The 19,405-nt window shown below is 43.2% G+C and overlaps 1 protein-coding gene across 1 annotated transcript; it reads left to right on the top strand.

The window, feature by feature from the left end:
- The first annotated feature begins 136 nt into the window (after positions 1 to 136).
- Positions 137 to 9,691, top strand: DNAJC25 (DnaJ heat shock protein family (Hsp40) member C25). The gene is made up of 5 exons (XM_005530763.3): positions 137 to 154; positions 2,010 to 2,690; positions 3,687 to 3,839; positions 5,769 to 6,239; positions 8,982 to 9,691. The coding sequence occupies exons 1-5, from the start codon at positions 137 to 139 to the stop codon at positions 9,102 to 9,104; spliced, it is 1,446 nt and encodes a 481-aa protein (XP_005530820.2). The 3' UTR covers positions 9,105 to 9,691.
- The last annotated feature ends 9,714 nt before the right edge of the window (positions 9,692 to 19,405 follow it).

Genomic DNA, 19,405 nt, shown 5'->3' with positions numbered 1-19,405 from the left:
CTTTCTTCTCGAGTCAGGAAAAAAAAAGGTGACAAAAGCTTCTGTGTACCATTCTTGCTATATTTGTACAATGCCTCTGGCTGAGCTGGAGTTCATTTCCCCCACAGCAGCCCTCACCTTGCTGCACTTTGCATCGATGGCTGGAAAGGTGCTGGTAACACACCAGTGTTTTGGCTATTGCTGAGCAGCGCTGGCACAGCATCAGCGCTGTCTCTCCAACATTCCTTCCTCCATCAAGGGGGCTGGGGCTGGGCAAGATCCTGGGAGGGGACGAAACCAGACCAGCTGAGCCAAACTGACCAAAGTAAAATTCCGTGGCATATGATGTCAGCTCAGATACAAAAGCTGAAGGAGGAACAAGCGGCATTCATTTTTTACAGTTTGCATTCTGGAGCAACCTCTGTGCATCCTGAAGTCCCACTCCCCAGGAAATGGCCAGACATAACTTGTGATGGGAAGTAAACAATAAAATTTTCTTCCTCTTTGCCTGTGCATGCACAAATTTTCACTTTTGCTTTAGTAAACTGCCTGATCTCAACCAATAAGCCATTTTCCATCTTATTCTCTCTCTCCCATCCACCTGGGAAGGGGAAGTGATAGAGCAGCTTGGTGGTCAACGGCCACCAGGTCAACCCACCACAATTTTCAAAGGTCAGGATCTGAGGAGTTGACTCCCAGCCTCCCATGCTGAGAGGCTGGGCTCTAATGAGTTGCAAAGAGGTGGCCTTTTATTTTTTTTTGAGGAAGCAGATTTGGGACCCATCCACAACTGATGGAAATTATAAGCATTTATTAACGCAGAAAGGAGACAGGCAGGGGAGACCAGCCACACAGGAGGCACACTCATTTCTAGCTTTAAGAACAGCAGATGCTCTCTAATGAGCTGAGCATTTTTGTGGTGAATATTTACAGCATCAAGCCCATATCTCCTTTCCTAGGAAAGGTCAAACACTGTGGTGATGTTCCTGCTTGTTCCACCTTAGCAGAGATGTAATCCTCCTCCCCAGGAGAAGTCTTTGGATACAGCATATCACAGGTGGCAGACCTGTTGTCGAAGCTACCATTTCAGGGAGCTGTGCATACAGAATCACTCAGAATCACAGAAGGGGTCATGCTGGAAGGACATCTGGTCCAACCTCCCTGCTCAAGCAGGACATGCTCCTAGAGGACATGGATTGCATCCAGACAGTTCTTTAATCTCTCAGGTGAGGGAGACTCCACAACCTCTTTGGGCAATCTGTTCCAGTGTGCAGCACAGTAAAGAAATTCTTCCTCATGTTCAGGTGGAACTTTGTCACCCTCCCTTGGGATACTTCTAGACAAAGATGAGGTCACCTATCAGTTGTGTCCTTAGGCAGCAGCAGGAATGCTCCCCATGATTCCACGCCATAGAAGAGATGCACAGGACAGTTCCCAAAATGGGACTGCCAGTTAAATTGCGTTGGACCCACATGACAGGTGGTCAGACCCTGAGATCCTGCCAGGAGCAAACATAAACCACGTACAGGCTCAGGAAGTACTTAAAAGGTACTGGAAGTATAACACAATCATTGGGGTTGGAAGTGACCTCTGGAGATCATCTATTCAAACCCCCCTGCCAAGACAAGAGTCCCCTACAGCAGGTGACACAAGAACGTGTCCAGGTGGGTTTTGAATACACCCAGGCAGGGAGACGACGACTTCCCTGAGCAGCCTGCTCCAGTGCTCTGCCACCTTCGGTGTACAGAAGTTCTTCCTCATGCCGAGGTGAAATTTCTTGTGTTTATGGTCTTTGGTCCTCATACTATCGCTGGGCACCACTGAAAAGTCTGGCACCACCCTCTCAATACCCGCCTTTGAGACACTTATATGCATTAATGAGATCCTCTCTCAGTCGTCTCTTCTCCAGACTGAACAGGCCCAGCTACTGCAGTCTTTTCTCATGAGAGAGCTGCTCCAGACCCCAAATCACCTTTGTGGCCTCCTCTGGACCTCTTCCAGTACCTCCGTGTTTTTCTTGAGCTGTGCAGCTCAGAGTTGAACACAGCAGTTCAGATACCGCCTCACTAGGGCTGACTACAGGGGCAGGATCACCTCATCGACCTGCTGGCAGCGCTCTTCCGAACGCATCCCAGGATTCCGTTGGCGTGGGTGCAACGCAAGGGCACACCGCCGGCTGCAAGAACGGGGCGGCAGCAGCCGCTGACAAACCGGGGACAAAGGACCTGCGCTGGTGCTCGGCTCGTCGAGCAGGCCGCGCTGCCTCTCTCCGCCGCCCCCGCGCGCGGGTTCTGCCGTCCCCCGCCCCCTGTCGCGCCCCCGCCCTCCCGCGCCGGCCCCGCCGCCGGCCGCGCGCACGGCACGGAGCGCGGCCCGGCCCCGGCGGCGGCGGCGGCGGTGAAATGGCGGCGGCGGTGGTGCGGTGTCCGGGCGGGCGGTGGGCGCTGTGCCTGTGCTTGTGCGCGGCGCTGCTGCCGCGGCCGGCGAGGGGCCTCACCGACCGCCTCTACTGCGGCCGCCGAGTCTGCTACGAGGTGCGGGGCGTCAGCCGGCAGGCCAGCAAGGCGGAGATCGCCCGCGCCTACCGGCAGCTCGCCCGGCAGTACCACCCCGACCGCTACCGCGGGGAGCCCGCGGGCGGCGAGGGCGGCGGGGCGCAGGCGGCGCACGAGAAGTTCCTGCTCATCGCCGCCGCCTACGAGACCCTCAAGGTGAGAGAGCGGGACCGCCGCCGCGGCCGGAGCCGCTCCGGTAAGCAGTCAGGGAGGGGAGGAGAAACACCCCGAAAAATCCTCCTTCCGTGGCCAGCCCGAGAGTGCTGGAAGGAGGATGGAGTGCTCTTGAAAATCCTTCTGTGTTTAGAATTCGTTCTTTTTAAATGGATGTATTTTATTTTATTTATTTATTTATAACGAACCGTCCGGGCTTTATCTTGGAGGTATACCTTTAAAAGTAGCAGTGACTCGAGTAGCATATGGGATCTGTAAGGGAAGGCTTCTCAGGGCAAAGCATGTGTGACTTGGCAAAGATGGAACCCAGGAATGGAAGAAGGAGACCTGTAAGTGTTTTAAGGCTACAAGGGGTTAGAAAAGGGAACTTTTTTTTTTCTTTTTTTTCTTTTTTTTTTCCCCAGGGTGGGGAGGGGGGACGGAGTTTGAAAGGAATGCAGTTGATCCTGGCAAAATTAAATTTCCCATCCCGCAATTATATGGAGGAAAATGATGAAAAACTCAGAGAATATGAGAACAATGAGGTTTTGAATTGGCCTTCCATTGGACAGATTCCATAGCCCTGTAAACTAATTCCTTTAAGTTTTGTAGAACAATCTCCTAATAGGTTCTTCATCTGAAAATCTTTTCCTGAGCAATACTTATTAACTCTAGTCCATCTGGAATTCCCATTCTGAAGTTAAACAACTTACTCTGTGGATTTTAGTTGCTTGTCTGTTTTCTAGTTTTAAATGCCTTTGCACAGTACCTGCTTATTCATTTTAAGTCTAAATGCGTCATATGTATATGGGCAGATAAGTGTGAGAACAAATTAATTGAGAATATGAGAAAAGGACAAATTTCCTCTGTTTCATACTCACTTGGGCTGTGGCCAGTTTCACAGCAGCGTGGTCCTTAATGAGAAGTAAAACACAGATACAACAGAGCAAGTGAAAGCAGGAATTTAAACCTGAATGAGTTTTTCATCTCATCCTGCAGGATGAAGAAACGCGTAAAGACTATGACTACATGCTGGATCATCCTGAGGAGTATTACAGGCATTATTACCACTACTACAGCAGGAGACTGGCTCCTAAAGTAGATGTCACAATAGTGATCCTAGTTACAGTGTGTGCCATCTCTGTGTTTCAGGTAAAATTTCATGTTTACATCATACTGTGAATTTCTGAACAAGAGGAGAAGTAGTGGCAGTATTAAATGTGCCATTTAATAAAAAGTGTCTGTGAGGAGCCCTGTTCCTGTGTGCTGTGGTCTGGTTCTGTGTGGTGTTCATAAAAATCTGGAAGTCAGGAGGTACTTAGCAGATTTTTGACTGCCCTTGGTGCCTTGAACAAAGGTAGATATTAGTTTATTTTCATTTTCTTTGAGACAAGAATCTTTTCTGCATCTTTTCTGAACAACTCACTTGGTTCTTCCTGGCAGGCTCAGAGTAGCTCAGGCAGGACTAGTGCCCCAAATAACATGTGTCTGCCAAGATGCGTAAGTAAATTTTTAAAAAAATGGATTAGTAGCAAACTGAATTCAAGACTTATTTCAGATGATAGGAGTGAGTATCAGGAGTTTACTAGTGTGTGAATCTTGCATTGTGGTGTATTTTAAACACCACACGGATGAAGTAATGAGAGAAGCATTCAGTTCAGCAGAGTTTACTCTGAAGGTGGTAAATCTAAGGCAAGAAAACCCTCTGTTGTTTTAAATGAAAAAACTTGTGCTGTTGCTGACAAGAGGACAAAAATGCATAACTTCTCTTTAGGATCTTTTAAATCACTGGTTCAAAACATCATTGGAAATACCCAAGAAGTTTAAGAGATGTAGACACAGTTTATGCTGTGGTGCAGGTAGCTCAGTGTTTAGTGGGATATTGGAAGTTGGAATAAAAAGTATGTTGATCAGAATTTGATAATTTGGAATAATAAATTCTAATGTCGTACTCAACCAAACACCTAACTTTTCTCCAGAATCAGTTCCAATGCCAAAGTTTCATTTCACGTCTTATTTCTCATTTTGTGTGTAAGTGCAGACGCTTTCCTGGAGTCCAGCTAAGTTCTAAATTCAGTGTAAGCATCTCTGTAAACTGGTTTTCCTATGATGCTTTCTGTTGTTTCTGCTTTTTGGCCTTTGCTAGGGTTGTGTAGTGGGTTTATGTCTGCGCTTTCTCTTGGTAAATGGTGTGAGATGTGTCATTGTTAAAAAAGTTTCATCAGTGAGACATGCTTTTTTGTCCCAAGAATGAAAGTGAGCTGCTAACTTTTCCTCTCTTGTGCCTATCGAGTTTCTTCCATGTTTTCCATGCCTCATCTTAGGTCATTTACAAGACACTAGATGGGTACAACATCAGCTCTCAACTAGTCCTTGTGCTTCTTCTGTCTTCAGAAGGAAGCATTCTCAGGGTTGCGCTGTACAGGGCTAGGAGCTGGACTTGATGATCCTTGTGGGTCTCTTCCAATTCAGGATGTTCTATGATTCTGTGTTCACTCAAACAGTATTTTTCTCTGGTTTGTTGTTTGGGAGCTTTTGTCCCCACTCCCTTGAAATCCAGAAGGCAGCTAGAGATCAGAGAGGTGTGTTGTGTCTTGCAAAGTGGACACTGCCAGACTGATGAGATTGTCATACTTAATCTGTGTTCAGTGAACTGCTTTAAATGGGTAAAAAATTTTATACTAAAATATAATATAGTTTGTATAGTAGCTCCTATATTTATAAATATAAGAAGGGGGGCTTTTGCGAATGGCTGGCACAGCCTGGTATTAACTTTATTGCCATCTGCTCAAGAACAAAACTGTTCAGAACATGTCTGCTTGGCCTTCCTTGGCATCATAAATTGCTGTGAGATACATTTCTATACATTCATTTTCCAGGTGCTTCACTGAGTCTGGAAGGATGATTGTAGCTCCTATGATATCACGGAAGTACTGTTAGCTTCATTTTTTGCCCTTACTTTAATGTAACTGTGATTAAAAATGTATGACAGCATTACTTTTTTATTTTCCTGGCAAACCCCCGAATAGAATGTGTCTATATTAAAACATGGTTTTTATGTTTACTGTTCTTAAATTACAGTTCTTCAGCTGGTGGAGTAGTTACAATGAAGCTATCAACTACTTAGCATCTGTGCCAAAATACCGTATACAAGCTACTGAGATTGCCAGGCAGCAAGGTTTACTCAACAAGACTAAAGAAAAAGGCAAGAACAGGCGGTCTAAAGAAGAAATTCGTGAAGAGGAGGAAGAAATTATCAAAGACATTATTAAAAATAAAATAGATATAAAGGGTGGTTATCAGAAACCCAAAATATATGATATCCTTCTATTTCAGATCCTTCTTGCTCCTTTTTACTGGTGCAAGTACATAGTTTGGTACTGTTGGTGGATTTATTGTTTCACTATTAAAGGGCAAGAGTATGGTGTGGAAGAGAAGTTGTATATCATACGAAGGTACATGAAAATGTCTCAGTCTCAGTTTGACAGCCTGGAAGATCATCAAAAGGAGACCTTTCTTGAACGGCAGCTATGGATACGAGAAAACTATGAGGTGGGTAGCGATACTGAAATCTGCCAGGAAATGAACTTTCTAACACAATTTGAAGTATTAGAAAGCAGGCACTCTTTATTACAGCTCTGGACACACCCAAAGCGTGTATCCTCAAATAATGTATAATCGAATGTGTGCTGTGAAAATTTACAGTGGGGTATTTATTCTGTCATGATCATACATATTCATTACAATATACTTCCTAGCTAATACATAAACATCACTTTTCTGAGAGCTAATTTGCATGCATCTTACTCCTGGAAGTCCTTTTATGGCTCTAGAGGGCTGTCTGAAGGGATCTGTGGTGCTTGTATTGACTGAGTGCTTCAATATTACAGGTGACCTTTTCTTGAACTTTTTCTTTGGGCCTGTTGCTGTTGCTTCTTTTTACATGCCAAAAACATCCCTGTATTTGTTATTATCTGTTCATCCACTCATTCCAGCTACTTTTGCATACATTTATCTTTTTTTTTTTTTGCTAATTAGTCTTTAAGGTCTATCCAACAGCTTCAGGAAAACTAGAAACTGGAAATTTCTCTTCTCTTCTCTGTTATTTATCAGTAGCCCCGGTGGAAAAACTAATGTTAGTTATCCTGCACTCCCAGAACAGTAATAACAGTGTGCTATTATAGTAGGTTGAAGACTATTGTCTGCTCTCCAAACAGTAATAATTTGTAATAAGAATTACCCATTCTCTTTGAAACTCCTATTTCATCAGTCTTCTAAGCTGTTAATTCCTGGCCCAGGGGGTTTTAATTGTTTGTTAGTTTTGGTTTTGGTTTTCCCGTCTGTTCTTTGGTAGTTCTTTGTCCTGTGTGAGTCATGGACTGTTCTTGAAGTGCTGTATACCTATTCAAGTAAGGATGGGGTAAAAACTACCATTAGGCATAACTTCTACTCTTGCCATGGACAGATAAAAAAATCAGTAATCAACACTACATAGTCATGGTATAATTTTTTTAAATTCTGTGAGAGCAGAAAAGAAACATCAGCCACAGCATGGAATTTGCATTCCAGGATTACTTGGGATGCTGGGGTTAATGCATGGCAGGTTGATAAAACCCTTCTGTTGTTCCACAGAGGTGGATCTGTGGGCCCTTTGGATGTAAGGTTTCTAAAGAAAAACATGAGAATATGAACTCAGTCTTAAGGGGAAAAGGAGGTGGTGCTGCTGTTCTGCATATGCTGGGAAAAGAGATGGGATGGCAGGACACCAAAGATAAGAGAATGTTTCTTCACCCTCAGACAGGCGTGGATTACTCTACAAACTTGAAGAGGAAAATAGTAAAATAGGTGTTAATGTAAGGAGAGGTTTAGCTGCCATGTTCAGTTAGGATGGGTCTGCTAGAAAGCAGTCTGAAAGTCCAAAGACTGAGTAATGCTTCTAGTTAAAGCAGATGTTACTATGGAAAAAGATTGGATGGATATCCTGTAGTAGAGAAAAAAACGCCCTGGTTTCTTACCCATTCAGTTTTTAACTAAAGATGTTTTGGTCACTGAATGTGAAAGAGCTGTATTGGCCACAAGTCTTTTTAGCTCACACTTATCTCCAGCAGTTGATTTTCCCTGATGAATACTTGACAGCTGCCCCTGTATGGTAATATTTATCCAACATATTTTGCAGCTTTGTAACTTTCTGAAAAGGAAATGGTCTTTGTAGATAATGGCTTTATTCAGTTTTTACCTAGTCTCTTGAATGCATTAAAGTTTTCAGTGTCTGCTGTGCCATCTGGTAATGAGTTCAGTACTTGTAGAAGGTGGTGGAAGAGGATTTTTTTTAAGTCACTGGGACTCCTGCTCATTCTAGTATTACTGGAAATGGAGAATAATCATGCTTTATTCTGTTCTTGTGCTGGCTTGTACTTCTATGTACCACTGCCATATCCTTACTTGAAACACAGTCGCTGTAGTGTTTCTCCCCAAAAGCTTGTCTGTTCCTTCATCACTGGAGATGTGTATCTACATACTGTCCAGTTTTCCAGTGTTGTTTTAGAATGGGAAAGGCCAGGAATTCAATACATAGGTGCATCATAGAGTTCCACAATATTTGTACTGTTTCCTAATGATTCTTAAAACCTTCATGATCACTGAGCATTGAGTTTGTGTATTCATGCAGCCATATATAACATAGTATTTTTAAAATCTTGTTTGCGGACTTGTTAGCAGAACTTTAAATTTAATTGGTGTTTGAGTCAGACTAAGTCATGTGACTCTGAGATATTTCTTGACAGAATATAATTGTTTATCTTTTAGTATTATAAAGATGCAGAGATATTTGAGATATTCTCAACTTTGTTGAGAACCTTTCTTGGGAACAAAAAGTTCCATAGTGATATTCTGTTAGATGATGACTTTGAAAAGGGAGAACAGCTAAAATGAGGAGCTGAACAGTATATGTGCTGAGAGGGACTCACAAGGTTAACTTTTTAGAACATTATCTGTTGCTTAGTGTGTATTTTGTTGAATTGATTGAGCATCTATTTCTCTAAGAAAAAAAATAAAAATATTACGGGGCTTACAGTTCTGATCTCAGCAAAAGCACAAAGCATCTTGGGCAGCAAGAGACTCTTGGGCTGCAGGTGCTCCAGTGCTTTCTGTTGGTCAAGGTCTGCTTTTGCACTGCAGTCCAGTCTTCTGTAAGAACAATAGGGTGGCAAATGATTGAATTATAAACACACCCCACTTGAGGCTCAGTTAAGCTGTTTCTTCATTCGTATTAGAAACTTCTGTCTGTCTTACCAGGTGTATAAACGAGAACAAGAGGAGGAGCTAAAGAAGAAGATGGCCATGGATCCCCGATGGAAGAGATACCGGCGGTGGATGAAAAATGAAGGACCTGGAAGACTGACTTTTATTGATGATTGAAAGTTGCTGAATGAAATGTGTGTTGTTGCTGAAAGTGATTTGCAAAACTTTTCATTACATCATTCAGAGTTTTGTCTGCTGTGGCTTAGCAGTGATCTAAAACTCAGGAACTACTACATCAGGCCGAAGCATAATACAGGTTTACCATTTTTATAAATCAGACCTATTAAACAGGCTCAGCCTAATGTATATATACCATTTACTTGGGGATATCAGTGTGGAATTCATTATTCCAAGCAAAGTATTTTTGCTAGATACTTCATCATCAATGAAACCATAACTCTAGTCTTTCTGAAAATGTTATTTCAAACCTTGACAAGTTCCAGTTTTCCTCTTTAAACTGAAGGGTTCTTCAGTGGAAACTGAAAGTGCTTGTAAAGGATTCCGAAGGAAGGACCATTTTCTGTTTTCCTCTCTTTCCCCCTACTATTCAATCTAATTTCTAAGATGCCAAATTGTTTTTTTTTTCCATGTAAACAATATGGGGATTATACAAGACTACTGCTACTCCTGCTTCATTTGGAAATGGATTTTATTCTTTGTGGGAATAAATGATGCATGATTGATCATCATTGTGATGCAAACAAGCCTTAATTCTTTGTTCTATAGAGTAATTCATGAACAGTATGCTTGGATATTTTGTGGTTTTTCATCTTGTACATTGGATTATACCTGCTTTTTCAGAACAAGTATACTAGTGAATATTAGTCTATTAAATGTGATGTTTCTTTCACCAAAGTATTGGTTAAAGGGAAAAATGACCCTTTTGTTTAAAAGGGCAATTTTGATGCCTCATGTAAATAAAAGTTTATATATACAGACAATTAGTTTCAAATTCTAAATCTTAAATATTCATTACATTTATCTCTTCTGATCAGACCTCTGAGTACTTAGAATAAATAATGCATAACAGCAGTCTGTGGTTTGCTCTGTAACAGCCCAGGTCAGAGAGTTTCTGTGATTTGCTGGTAAAAGGGATTTTGCTGCCTTATTCCTCTTCAGTAATTTTACTGAGGAAGGAAAGATGAGTGCATAGTCTTTCTCCTATCATCACACCTGTAAAAGTGAGTTCTGTATAAGGAAACTGCTGAAAACAGTGCCTTGTTAGCTGCTTTCTGTGGAGATTGGTTCTGGGAGCACAGGTTTTGAACTTGATTCTCCTGACCTTTTGCACATTTTTGAAATGTTGTTCCAGTTTTCTGTTTAAAATAATATACTCAAAACTGTATGTTGTAGTTTTATGCCTAGCTGGAGATGAAACACCTCATATCCACTTGTTCAACTCCCCAATCTTTTCCCCCCACCCTGGTAGAATGGGGACAAGAATCAAAGCAAAACTTGTATGTTGAGATAAGAACAGTTTAATAACTGAAAATAAAGTAAAATACAGTAAGAATGGGAAATAATAAAAAAGCCACAAACAAGTGATGCACGATGCAGTTGCTCACCAGGCACTGACCGATACCAGACTCCCCTTCCTGTACCCAGATCCACTGGTCTTCTGGATAGCCTCCCAGTTTATATATCGGGCATGATGTTCTCTGGTGTTGAGTATCCCTTTGGCCAGTTTAGGTCACTTGTCCCTCCCAGATCGTTTTTTTTGGTGTATCTTCTCACTGGCAGAGCATGAGACAAGGTGGGAAAAGTCTTTGACTTCAGATAAGTACAATTTAGCAAAACCCAAAACATCACTAAGTTATCAACACCATTCTCATTCTAAATCTGAAACAGCACTGTAACAGCTACTGAGAAGAAATTACCCTAGCTGTAATCAGGACGATACCCACCACTTAATCCATATCATCTGTGTCATGCAAAGTTTCACACTCCCCAATATCCCATCACCTTCCCTTTCTGTGTTGATAGATACACAAACATCATTCTTTTAGTCAATGGAACGCTCTGCTAAGTGTTCATAAAACATCCACACAATTAAAAAAACAAGTGTGTTGAATTAATTTAGTCCATGACTTTGGCCTTCATCTTTGGTAACAATCTGAAGCAGAAAAGATGGTGTGAGGTGTTAGATTGTTGCATGCTGCACATTTGAGCCAGTTCTGATCCCAGTACTGCTGCACTTGTTCAGTTTTATCCAAGTTCATTCTCTGTGAGTGCAATAATCAGAGGGGAGTCAGGCTCAGGTCCCAGAGCAGTTGTTAGGGTTGATGCTCTGAGGTGATACACACACAGCTATTATTGCCACTTCTACACACAAAAGTGGCAATAGAGTGTTGCATAGTGATGAACATCATACAGTTTAATTCACTGGCTATTTTCACCTAAAATCTAATCACCCCGAGGCACACACAGAGCTTCCCCATCCTCCAACACTACACACCAAGTGCACCTGGGACCTTGAGAAAAAGCAATCATGCAGATGGGTTTCCCTTTGCCTGGGGCAGGAATAACCCAGACTGTTTTCCCCAGCATGTTTTTAGTATGCACTACAGGTAATTTATCCCCTTCTACCCTACATAAGAACTTCGGGCAGGGCCAGCCTGGTTGGCAGATCCTCTGGTATCTAACCAGGTGGCCTTTGCTAAATGTGCATCCCAACATTTGAATGTCCCACCACTCATTGCTCTCAGTGTAGTCTTTAGCAGTCCATTACATTATTCGTTCTTTCCAGGCTGGTGCACGGTAGGGAATGATACATCCACTCAGTGCCATGTTCTTTGCCCCAAAGCTCTATGAGGATGTTTAGGAAGGAAGTTCCATTGTCTGATTCAGATCTTTCTGGGGTGCCCTGTTGCCACAGGGCTTGCTTTTCCAGGCCCAGGATGGTGTTCCAGGCAGTGGTGTGAGGCACAGCCATCCGGTGTCTGATTCCACCACTGTTAGCACATGGCACTTGCCATTACAGATTTGGAGGGATGTGATAGGTCAATCTACCAGGAGTCCCCATATCTATATTTCAGCCATCATACTCCATACCAAAAAGGCTTTAACTGCTTGGCCTGCTTTATGGCAGCTCATGTTTCACATTCATGGATAACCTGTGAGATAGTGTCCTTGGTTAAGTCCACCTCTCAGTCCCAAGTACACTGCTATGTTGCATCTCTTCCTTGGTGTCCCAAAGTGTCACGGGGAGAAAGCTAGAAATAATTTACCCTTGAGCTGCCAGTCCAGGGCCACTGAGACTCCTGAGTCCTGAAAGCCTGGTCCACCTCCTGGTTATTCTGATGTTCTCCAGCGGCACCAGAAGGAGGGGTAATATGTGCTGGAGAGGCCCCACTATGTAATAAATTACCAGAAAGGAAGGAGCAATATGCCTTTTTCATTTGGGTCCTTGCTGTCTTGTGGGAAAGCACCAGGAATGGAAATCAGCCGTATGGAGTCCCCCACAATAAGTCACAGAAACTGCTGAAGGGGAATACTGTGCTTAGGTATGTGACGTACCTTCACAACCAGGGTCTCCATCCAGGCAGCAATATCTTGCCACAATGCAGCAGCCCAAATGTGTTTACCTCTATACTGCCAAGTATTTTGCTTCCTTTACTGCAAGGCCACTGGCCATTTCTCTTGTTCAGCAGTGTCTGAGGCCAGCTTCCTGGCTTTCACCTCTGCAAACTGACTCAATTCTCCTCCTTCATCAGTTTCTGTGGCTTGTTTTGGGGGACTCCATGCAGCTGCTTTCCACCTCTGGTGCTTTCCCACAAGACAGCAAGGACCCAAATGAAAAAGGCATATTGCTCCTTCCTTTCTGGTAATTTATTACATAGTGAGCCCTCTCCAGCACATATTACCTCTCCTTCAGGTGACATTCCAAAATCTTTGCCTTCTGGTCAGTCCATGATCTTTTCTAAGATTCCTGGATGATGAGGTTTCCTATTCAAGCTTGTTGTGCAACCAGTGCAACCCACTTACTCCAGGTAGCATTGGTTGCATGGTGTGCAGAGGAGATCCTCCCACTGAACATTCAGCCCATCACAGACAACCAGCAAACCAGGAGGAGCTGTGCTTCAGTACCAATCACCTCTGAACTGGCTTGGACACCATAAGCTTTAGTTGGAATAAAGTAGGCTTCAGACTCTTTGTATGCCCAATTTCAAAAACCTAAGGGTCAACCTCAATCCTCACCTGGTGCTTTCTGTCAGAGGCTCCAGGAAGAGCCTCTCTCTTCAGCTACAGTGTTAGGGACATTTTTTACATCTTGCCCTATTCAGACTGGCCCAAGAGATACACCATGAATTATCTCCTGTTTGATTTATTCAAAGGCTTTTTGCTGCTCAGGGCACCATTCAAAATAATTCTGCTTCTGTGTCACTTGCTAGAGGGAGCTTACAATCAGACTAATTTGAAATGTCCATTCTCCAAAATCTCACAGTGCCTAAAAAAACTGGTGTTTATTTCTAGTTAGCTGGTGGGCACATCACTTATTAATCATGCCCATTGGGATCTGGTGATGCCCATCCTGCCATTTCATTCCTCAAAATTTCATGTCCTGTGCAGGTCCCATTACCTTACCTTGATTTATGGAAAAAATGGGGTTTAGAAGGATTTGGATTATTTTCTTTTATTCTGCAAAAACTTCTCCTGCAGTATTTCCCCAAACAAAGATATCATAGATATATTCCAGGTGTTCTGGAGCTTCACCCTGCCCCAGTGCAGCCTGGATCAGTCCATCAGCAGATGGTGAGCTGTGTTTTCACCCCGGCACAGTCAGTTCCAGCTCTACTGGACATCCCTCCAAGTGAAAATAAACTGTGACCTGCCTGCTGCTGCCAGAGGGATTGAGAAAAACACATCAGCAATGTCAGTGGTGGCACCGCTGGGCTGCCTTTAGCTCATGTCCACACTGAAGCTCCAGAATGTTGGGTGTGGCAGCACCCAGAGGTGGCATTCATCCAGGCAGTGAAAATCCACTCAGTCCCCATCCCCATTAGACTCACACTTGCCATAAGGGGCTGTCCAAGGGTAAGCAGCTCCTGCTGATCACCCCTTGGCTCTCCAGTCAGCAAACCACCCACAGGGAGGAGTTACAGTCTTGGCTGGAGCCTCTTATTACCTCCTGTGCACCACTGTGGTAGTCACTGGCACCTGCTGCTCTTCAGCCTCCAGCAACCCCACATCAGAGGAGTTCTCTGAGGGACCAGGCAAGGTAGACAGATGCCTCATTTCCTCTTCCTCTGGGGAAGTTTTACCAAAAGCCTACCATCCCTCTTGGATCTCTGAAATATCATGTCTTGGCACAGTCTAGTCCAAGGATACATGGAGCCTCTGGTCCAGGCACACCAGGGTGCTTTTGCGTTTAATTCCCAATCAGACTAATCTTAGCCTCCAATAGAGTCAGCTGTTTGGACGCCCCTGTCACTCCAGAAATACAAATGGATTCTGTCCCTATGTAGCTTGATGGCATTAGGATACAATGTGCACCAGTGGCTACCAAAGCCTTGTAATCCTGTGGGGCTGCTGTGCCAGGCCTTTGAATCCACACAGTCCAGTAAACCTAGTTAGCCCTCTCCTCCACCTGGCTAGAGGCAGGGCCCCTCTAATACTGATTTCAAGGTTACCCACTAACAACTTGTAGAAACGGATTAGACCTTATCTCCATAGTGTCAGTAATATGATCAGACTTTCCAGTCTGCCTGGAAAACTGTCTGCTGGAGATTGGAGCAGCAATCTCTTGGAAAATATTGCACCATGGCTGTTTCCCCCCGCAATTCCCGTATCTGTGCATCAAGGATCAAGGTGGATTGTTCATTCCACTTCCTCATATCCTCTCCATGGTCCTGCTGGTAAAACCACAGGGTACCCTGTGGTGTGTACCTTCTATATCCTCTCTCTCAACCAAGAGGACACCTACTGTCAGTTGTAGAAATAGGGGGCTGTGGAGGAAGTCCAGTCTGACAGGAATCTTCCCCGGAGATCTGTCCCCTAAGATAAGACAAAACCACCTAGTCATGGTGACTAAGCTGTGGACCCCTTCCAGCTTCAGGACCCCATGTTATCTCCCTGTTAAGTATTGGTCATCTTAGCCTGGTCTCAAAGGCTGTTGGTCCCCTTCTAGATTCTCCCCTTCCCTATCAAAACACCAGCTTTTGCCCAGTTCTGGGTTAGACCATCACTGGCCCCCTTCACTAAAGCCTGCACTAAAGACTTTCTGTGGAATGCCATATGATCTTCCCATCTCTTGTCTGCGTCAGCTAGAGTAACCCCTGAACGGAGCCGGCTGGGCTGAACAGAGCTGATCACAGAGCAGCAACCACTTGTGAAAGAGCTGGTCACCTTAAGCCTTTTTCAATGCTCCTAAGTGTTACCCCCGGCTGGAGACTGCCTGGAAACCCTGGCAGCTCTCCCCCAGGATGTCTATCTGTCTATCTGGGCTCGTTGCCGGTAGAAGCTGGGGTTGGACAGGCCCCCAGGCTCCAGCTGCAACAGGGGGCCCTGCAGGTGAAGAGTAGGACTCTGAAATGCTGAAAAGCTTGTCAGTTTATCTACCAGTTTATCTGATAGCTTTTCCACAGCTGCAGTGATGGGAGAAGAAATACTGTCTTTGTATTCCTGGGTGTGAAAAATCACCTTCTGTTGGTTGTGCATCATCTTTAGAAACAATAGTTGACAAGGGGCTGGCATGCGCTGTTGGTACTCTCTGTAAAAATTTTCACCATGAATCATTGATGTAAGACATCACCTGGACCTGGGGGAAGCTGTGCATTGTCTAGGTCAAAATATATAATTTCTCATATGGGTAATTCCCTCAGGTATTTAATACCTTTCTCTATTGAAGCCCATTTGCTTATTTTACATGGAATAGCTTCTTTATAGGGACACCTTGCTCTCACACTTGATAAGAGTCAGCTCCACAGACAAAGGGCTTGTATCTTTTTTCACATTGCTTTGTCAGTGGTTGGTTTCTCAGCAGAGTGATCCCATCTCCCTGCCTTCCTTACTCTCTTAATGCCACACTGCTGGCTCTGTTGTGCCAGCACTGGAGCAGCCGGGTGATTATACACACACCTGGACAATGACTGAAATCTCCTCATATCTCCCAGCTCACTCAGGGAAAGGGATAAAGTTGTGGCTGGCTCTTCTGTTTCCTCTTCCAGTTCCTGTGATGGCCTTGATGATGGCTCTGTAATTCACCCTTGTGATGGTACTGCTTCTTTGTCCTCTTTATTCTTCCTGTCCTCCTTGACTGTTTTTGCTAAAGGTTTTTTACAGAGTGACTTTCATGCACATTTCTTCTGCTTCTCTACAGGGGTAATTGACACTGGCACCTGCAGATTCTGTTTCAGTGGTTTCAGTGGCAGTTCCTGTCACTGGGATTGGAGCAGCTGCAGTGTCTCACAGTGGCTGGAGCAGCTGCATGGCCGATTTTCATCTCATTGTCAGATTCAGAGATCTTCTTTTCCCCCTGACAATACTAAGCAGTATTGACCACAGCTTAATAAGCCTGGGCCAGGCCACAACATGTTGCAGTGATCTAGATCCTCTCTGGGCTACCAGGGTGATAGCACACTTTTAAAAAGTAGTTTACTAGTTTTCTGGATTTTGTACTTGCTCAGGGGTAAGGCAGGAACATCTTGAAGGTGCCCACTGCCCTATGTACTTGCTCATAAAATCCCACACACCCTGCCACTCCAAACTATTCAGCTGTTCTGGTAAAAGCTAGGGTAGAGTTAATTTCTTTTCAGTGGCTGTTACACTGCTGTGTTTTCGATTTAGAATATCATTCAGCAGGTGGTGAGCAATTGCATTGTCGATAACTTGTTTGTTTTCATTATCAGTATTATTATTTCCCATTATTATTGTATTTTACTTTATTTTCAATTTTTAAACTATTCTCATTTCAACATACAAATTTTACTCGGATCATTCTCCCCGTTGCACTGGGTTGGAGGTGGAGAAGAGGGGGTGGAGTTGAGCAAGTGGTTAATTTCCATCTGGCCTTAAACCACAATAGTCCTTTTGGCATGGACCCAAAAGGTTGATATAAGAACAGGTCTGACCAAAGTTTGTTAGAAGAAAATTGTTATAAACATTCATTGTAGTAGTTTAACAGTTGCTAGTTACAATGTGGACTTATTTCCTCTCATATTTGTAACATTTTGTTTGTACTGTACCAGTCATACTTGCAGTACTTGATCTCAGTGGTGTATTTTGTAGGAGGGGACTATGATATGACAGTGCCTCTGGCCAGGACACCAGTCAGGTTTATGTATTTAGCATTGCAGGCACCTCTATTCTCTACCATGAATGATAAATAATCTTTGTATTTTTCTCCTCAGAGGAACAACCTAAGGGGGAACACCTTCATTTTTTTTAGCCTCTTCTTTTTTCCTTTCTAGCCCTCCAGGATGGTTAGGGTAGTCAAGAATTTTTAGGATTTTGAATATCCTTTGATTATTTTTGAAACTCAAAAAAAACCCTGGTCTTTTTACTAGGAGCCAGCACGTTGTTGCCAATGGCTCAAGTCTTCTTTAACACCAGATAAAAAATTGAGAATGTTACCCAGAGATCTGCCTGAAAGGTGGACAGTTTAGAGTGGTAGGAAGGAGAGCTGAATTAAAATTTGTATGTTGAGATAAGAACAATTTGATAATTGAAAATAAAATAAAATAATATAACAGTGATAACAAAAAGGGAAAAAAGCAAGTGATGCACAATGCAATTGCTTACCACCCACTGACTGACACCAGAGGCCCCTTCTCAAACCCAGATTGATAACTCCAGTTATCAATCCCCAGTTTAGGTACTGGGCAGGACATTCTATGGTGTGGAATATCCCTGTGATAAGTTTCAATCACCTGTCCCTGCTACGCTCCCTCCCAGTATGGGAGAGCATGAGAAAAGGAGGAAACAAAAAGTCCTTGACTTTGGATTAACAAGACTTAGCAAAAACCAAAACATCAGTATGTTATCAACACTATTCTCATCCAAAACACAGCACTGTTACAGCTACTGAGAAGAAATTAACTCTATCCCAGCTGAAACCAGAACAGCATGATAGAAGTAGTATGCTGAATTTCTGTACACAGTAGTGAAATTGAAGAGGAACTGCTAGATTGTTCCTTCACCATCATCATGTTGAGTATATAGTAGCAATGAACTTAATTCATTTTGTATCTAATTATCAATTAAAATATAAAAATTGTTTAAAAAGGTATACAGAAAAAGCTGTGCTTGTTTTTATGAAGTAATCTTAGGGACACTGCAGAGATGTTTATGAAGTGAGAGACCACATCTTCGGTGTATTACTGCTTCATTCCCGAAAACACAATCAGTCTCCTGCCAGAGTGGAAGAGGAAAGAATGAATTGCTGCTGTAGAAAGAGAGAATGAAGCTAAGCAGAAATACAGTGGTGCTGATTATTAGAAAAGACAATTATAGCTGGAAATGTACAAGGCAATTGTATACAAGAGGATCTAAATCTGTGTGTGCAGTTTCACAGGCCAATAGCTCTTGACCTTCTGCCTCATTTTGCTCAGTCCTTTTCCAAGCCAAATGTTTGGGTTATGCAGATATGAAGCCAAAAGATGGATCTGTTTTCCCTTGTTGTCTGCCTGCCTTGTAATCAAGATTAATTTCATGACGTGATAGTATAGCGGAAATCAGCGCAATGGAGATACAGTCCTGGCAGAGGACAGAGCCGTATCTTTCAGAGGCAATGGTGTTCTGCCTCTAGCACTTGTGGCCTGATACCAAGTGGCTGGAGAAGTCAGATGTATCATACAACCTGCTGGAAATGAGCCATTTTGCTGGCTCATTTTGGAGTTCCCTCTTCTCTAGACATCTCACTGTTTGAAAATAATCAGATGCAGACACAAATTCATAGAATGCAGCAAAAATGTGCTGGGCAGAAACACTGCAGTCACATTCCTGTGATAAAGATAGAAAAAAAACTCAGGTGTCTTTAGAAAACTCATTGGCACAGGCTACAAAGCATTTCTAGGATATCATGGTAATTCTAAATTATGTCTGTCTTAAATTTTTATATATAAAAATTTATAAATTTTCAGAGATAAATTTTTAGAGACTGCTGAGAGTTACAATAGCAGGCCTAGTATAGCCAGTGTGGTTAAATTGACTTGAGAGAGAAATGTCTACATGAACAAATATTGCTGGTATGGGTAGTGGTGAGATCATTGTGGGAAAAGGGTTACAAAGTATTAGGATCTTGGAGAAGATTCAGTGTGGCTCTCCCAAGTCCATGCTGAAGCTCTGACTTCATGTGCATGCCTGGTTGTCCCTACAGAATAATAGAATCATTAAAGTTGGAAAAGACCATTAATACCATTGTTCTGCTGGACCTGAGCTGAACTTTGCTCAAAACTCTGTAGGGAATACCTCCCCAAATG

Source organism: Pseudopodoces humilis, chromosome 4 (assembly GCF_049639895.1).
Source record: "Pseudopodoces humilis isolate 2021_Gansu_Grassland_sample_001 chromosome 4, ASM4963989v1, whole genome shotgun sequence".
Lineage (NCBI taxonomy): Eukaryota > Metazoa > Chordata > Aves > Passeriformes > Paridae > Pseudopodoces > Pseudopodoces humilis.
Note: the sequence above shows the minus strand (reverse complement) of the source record. Positions and strands in the feature narration are given on the sequence as shown.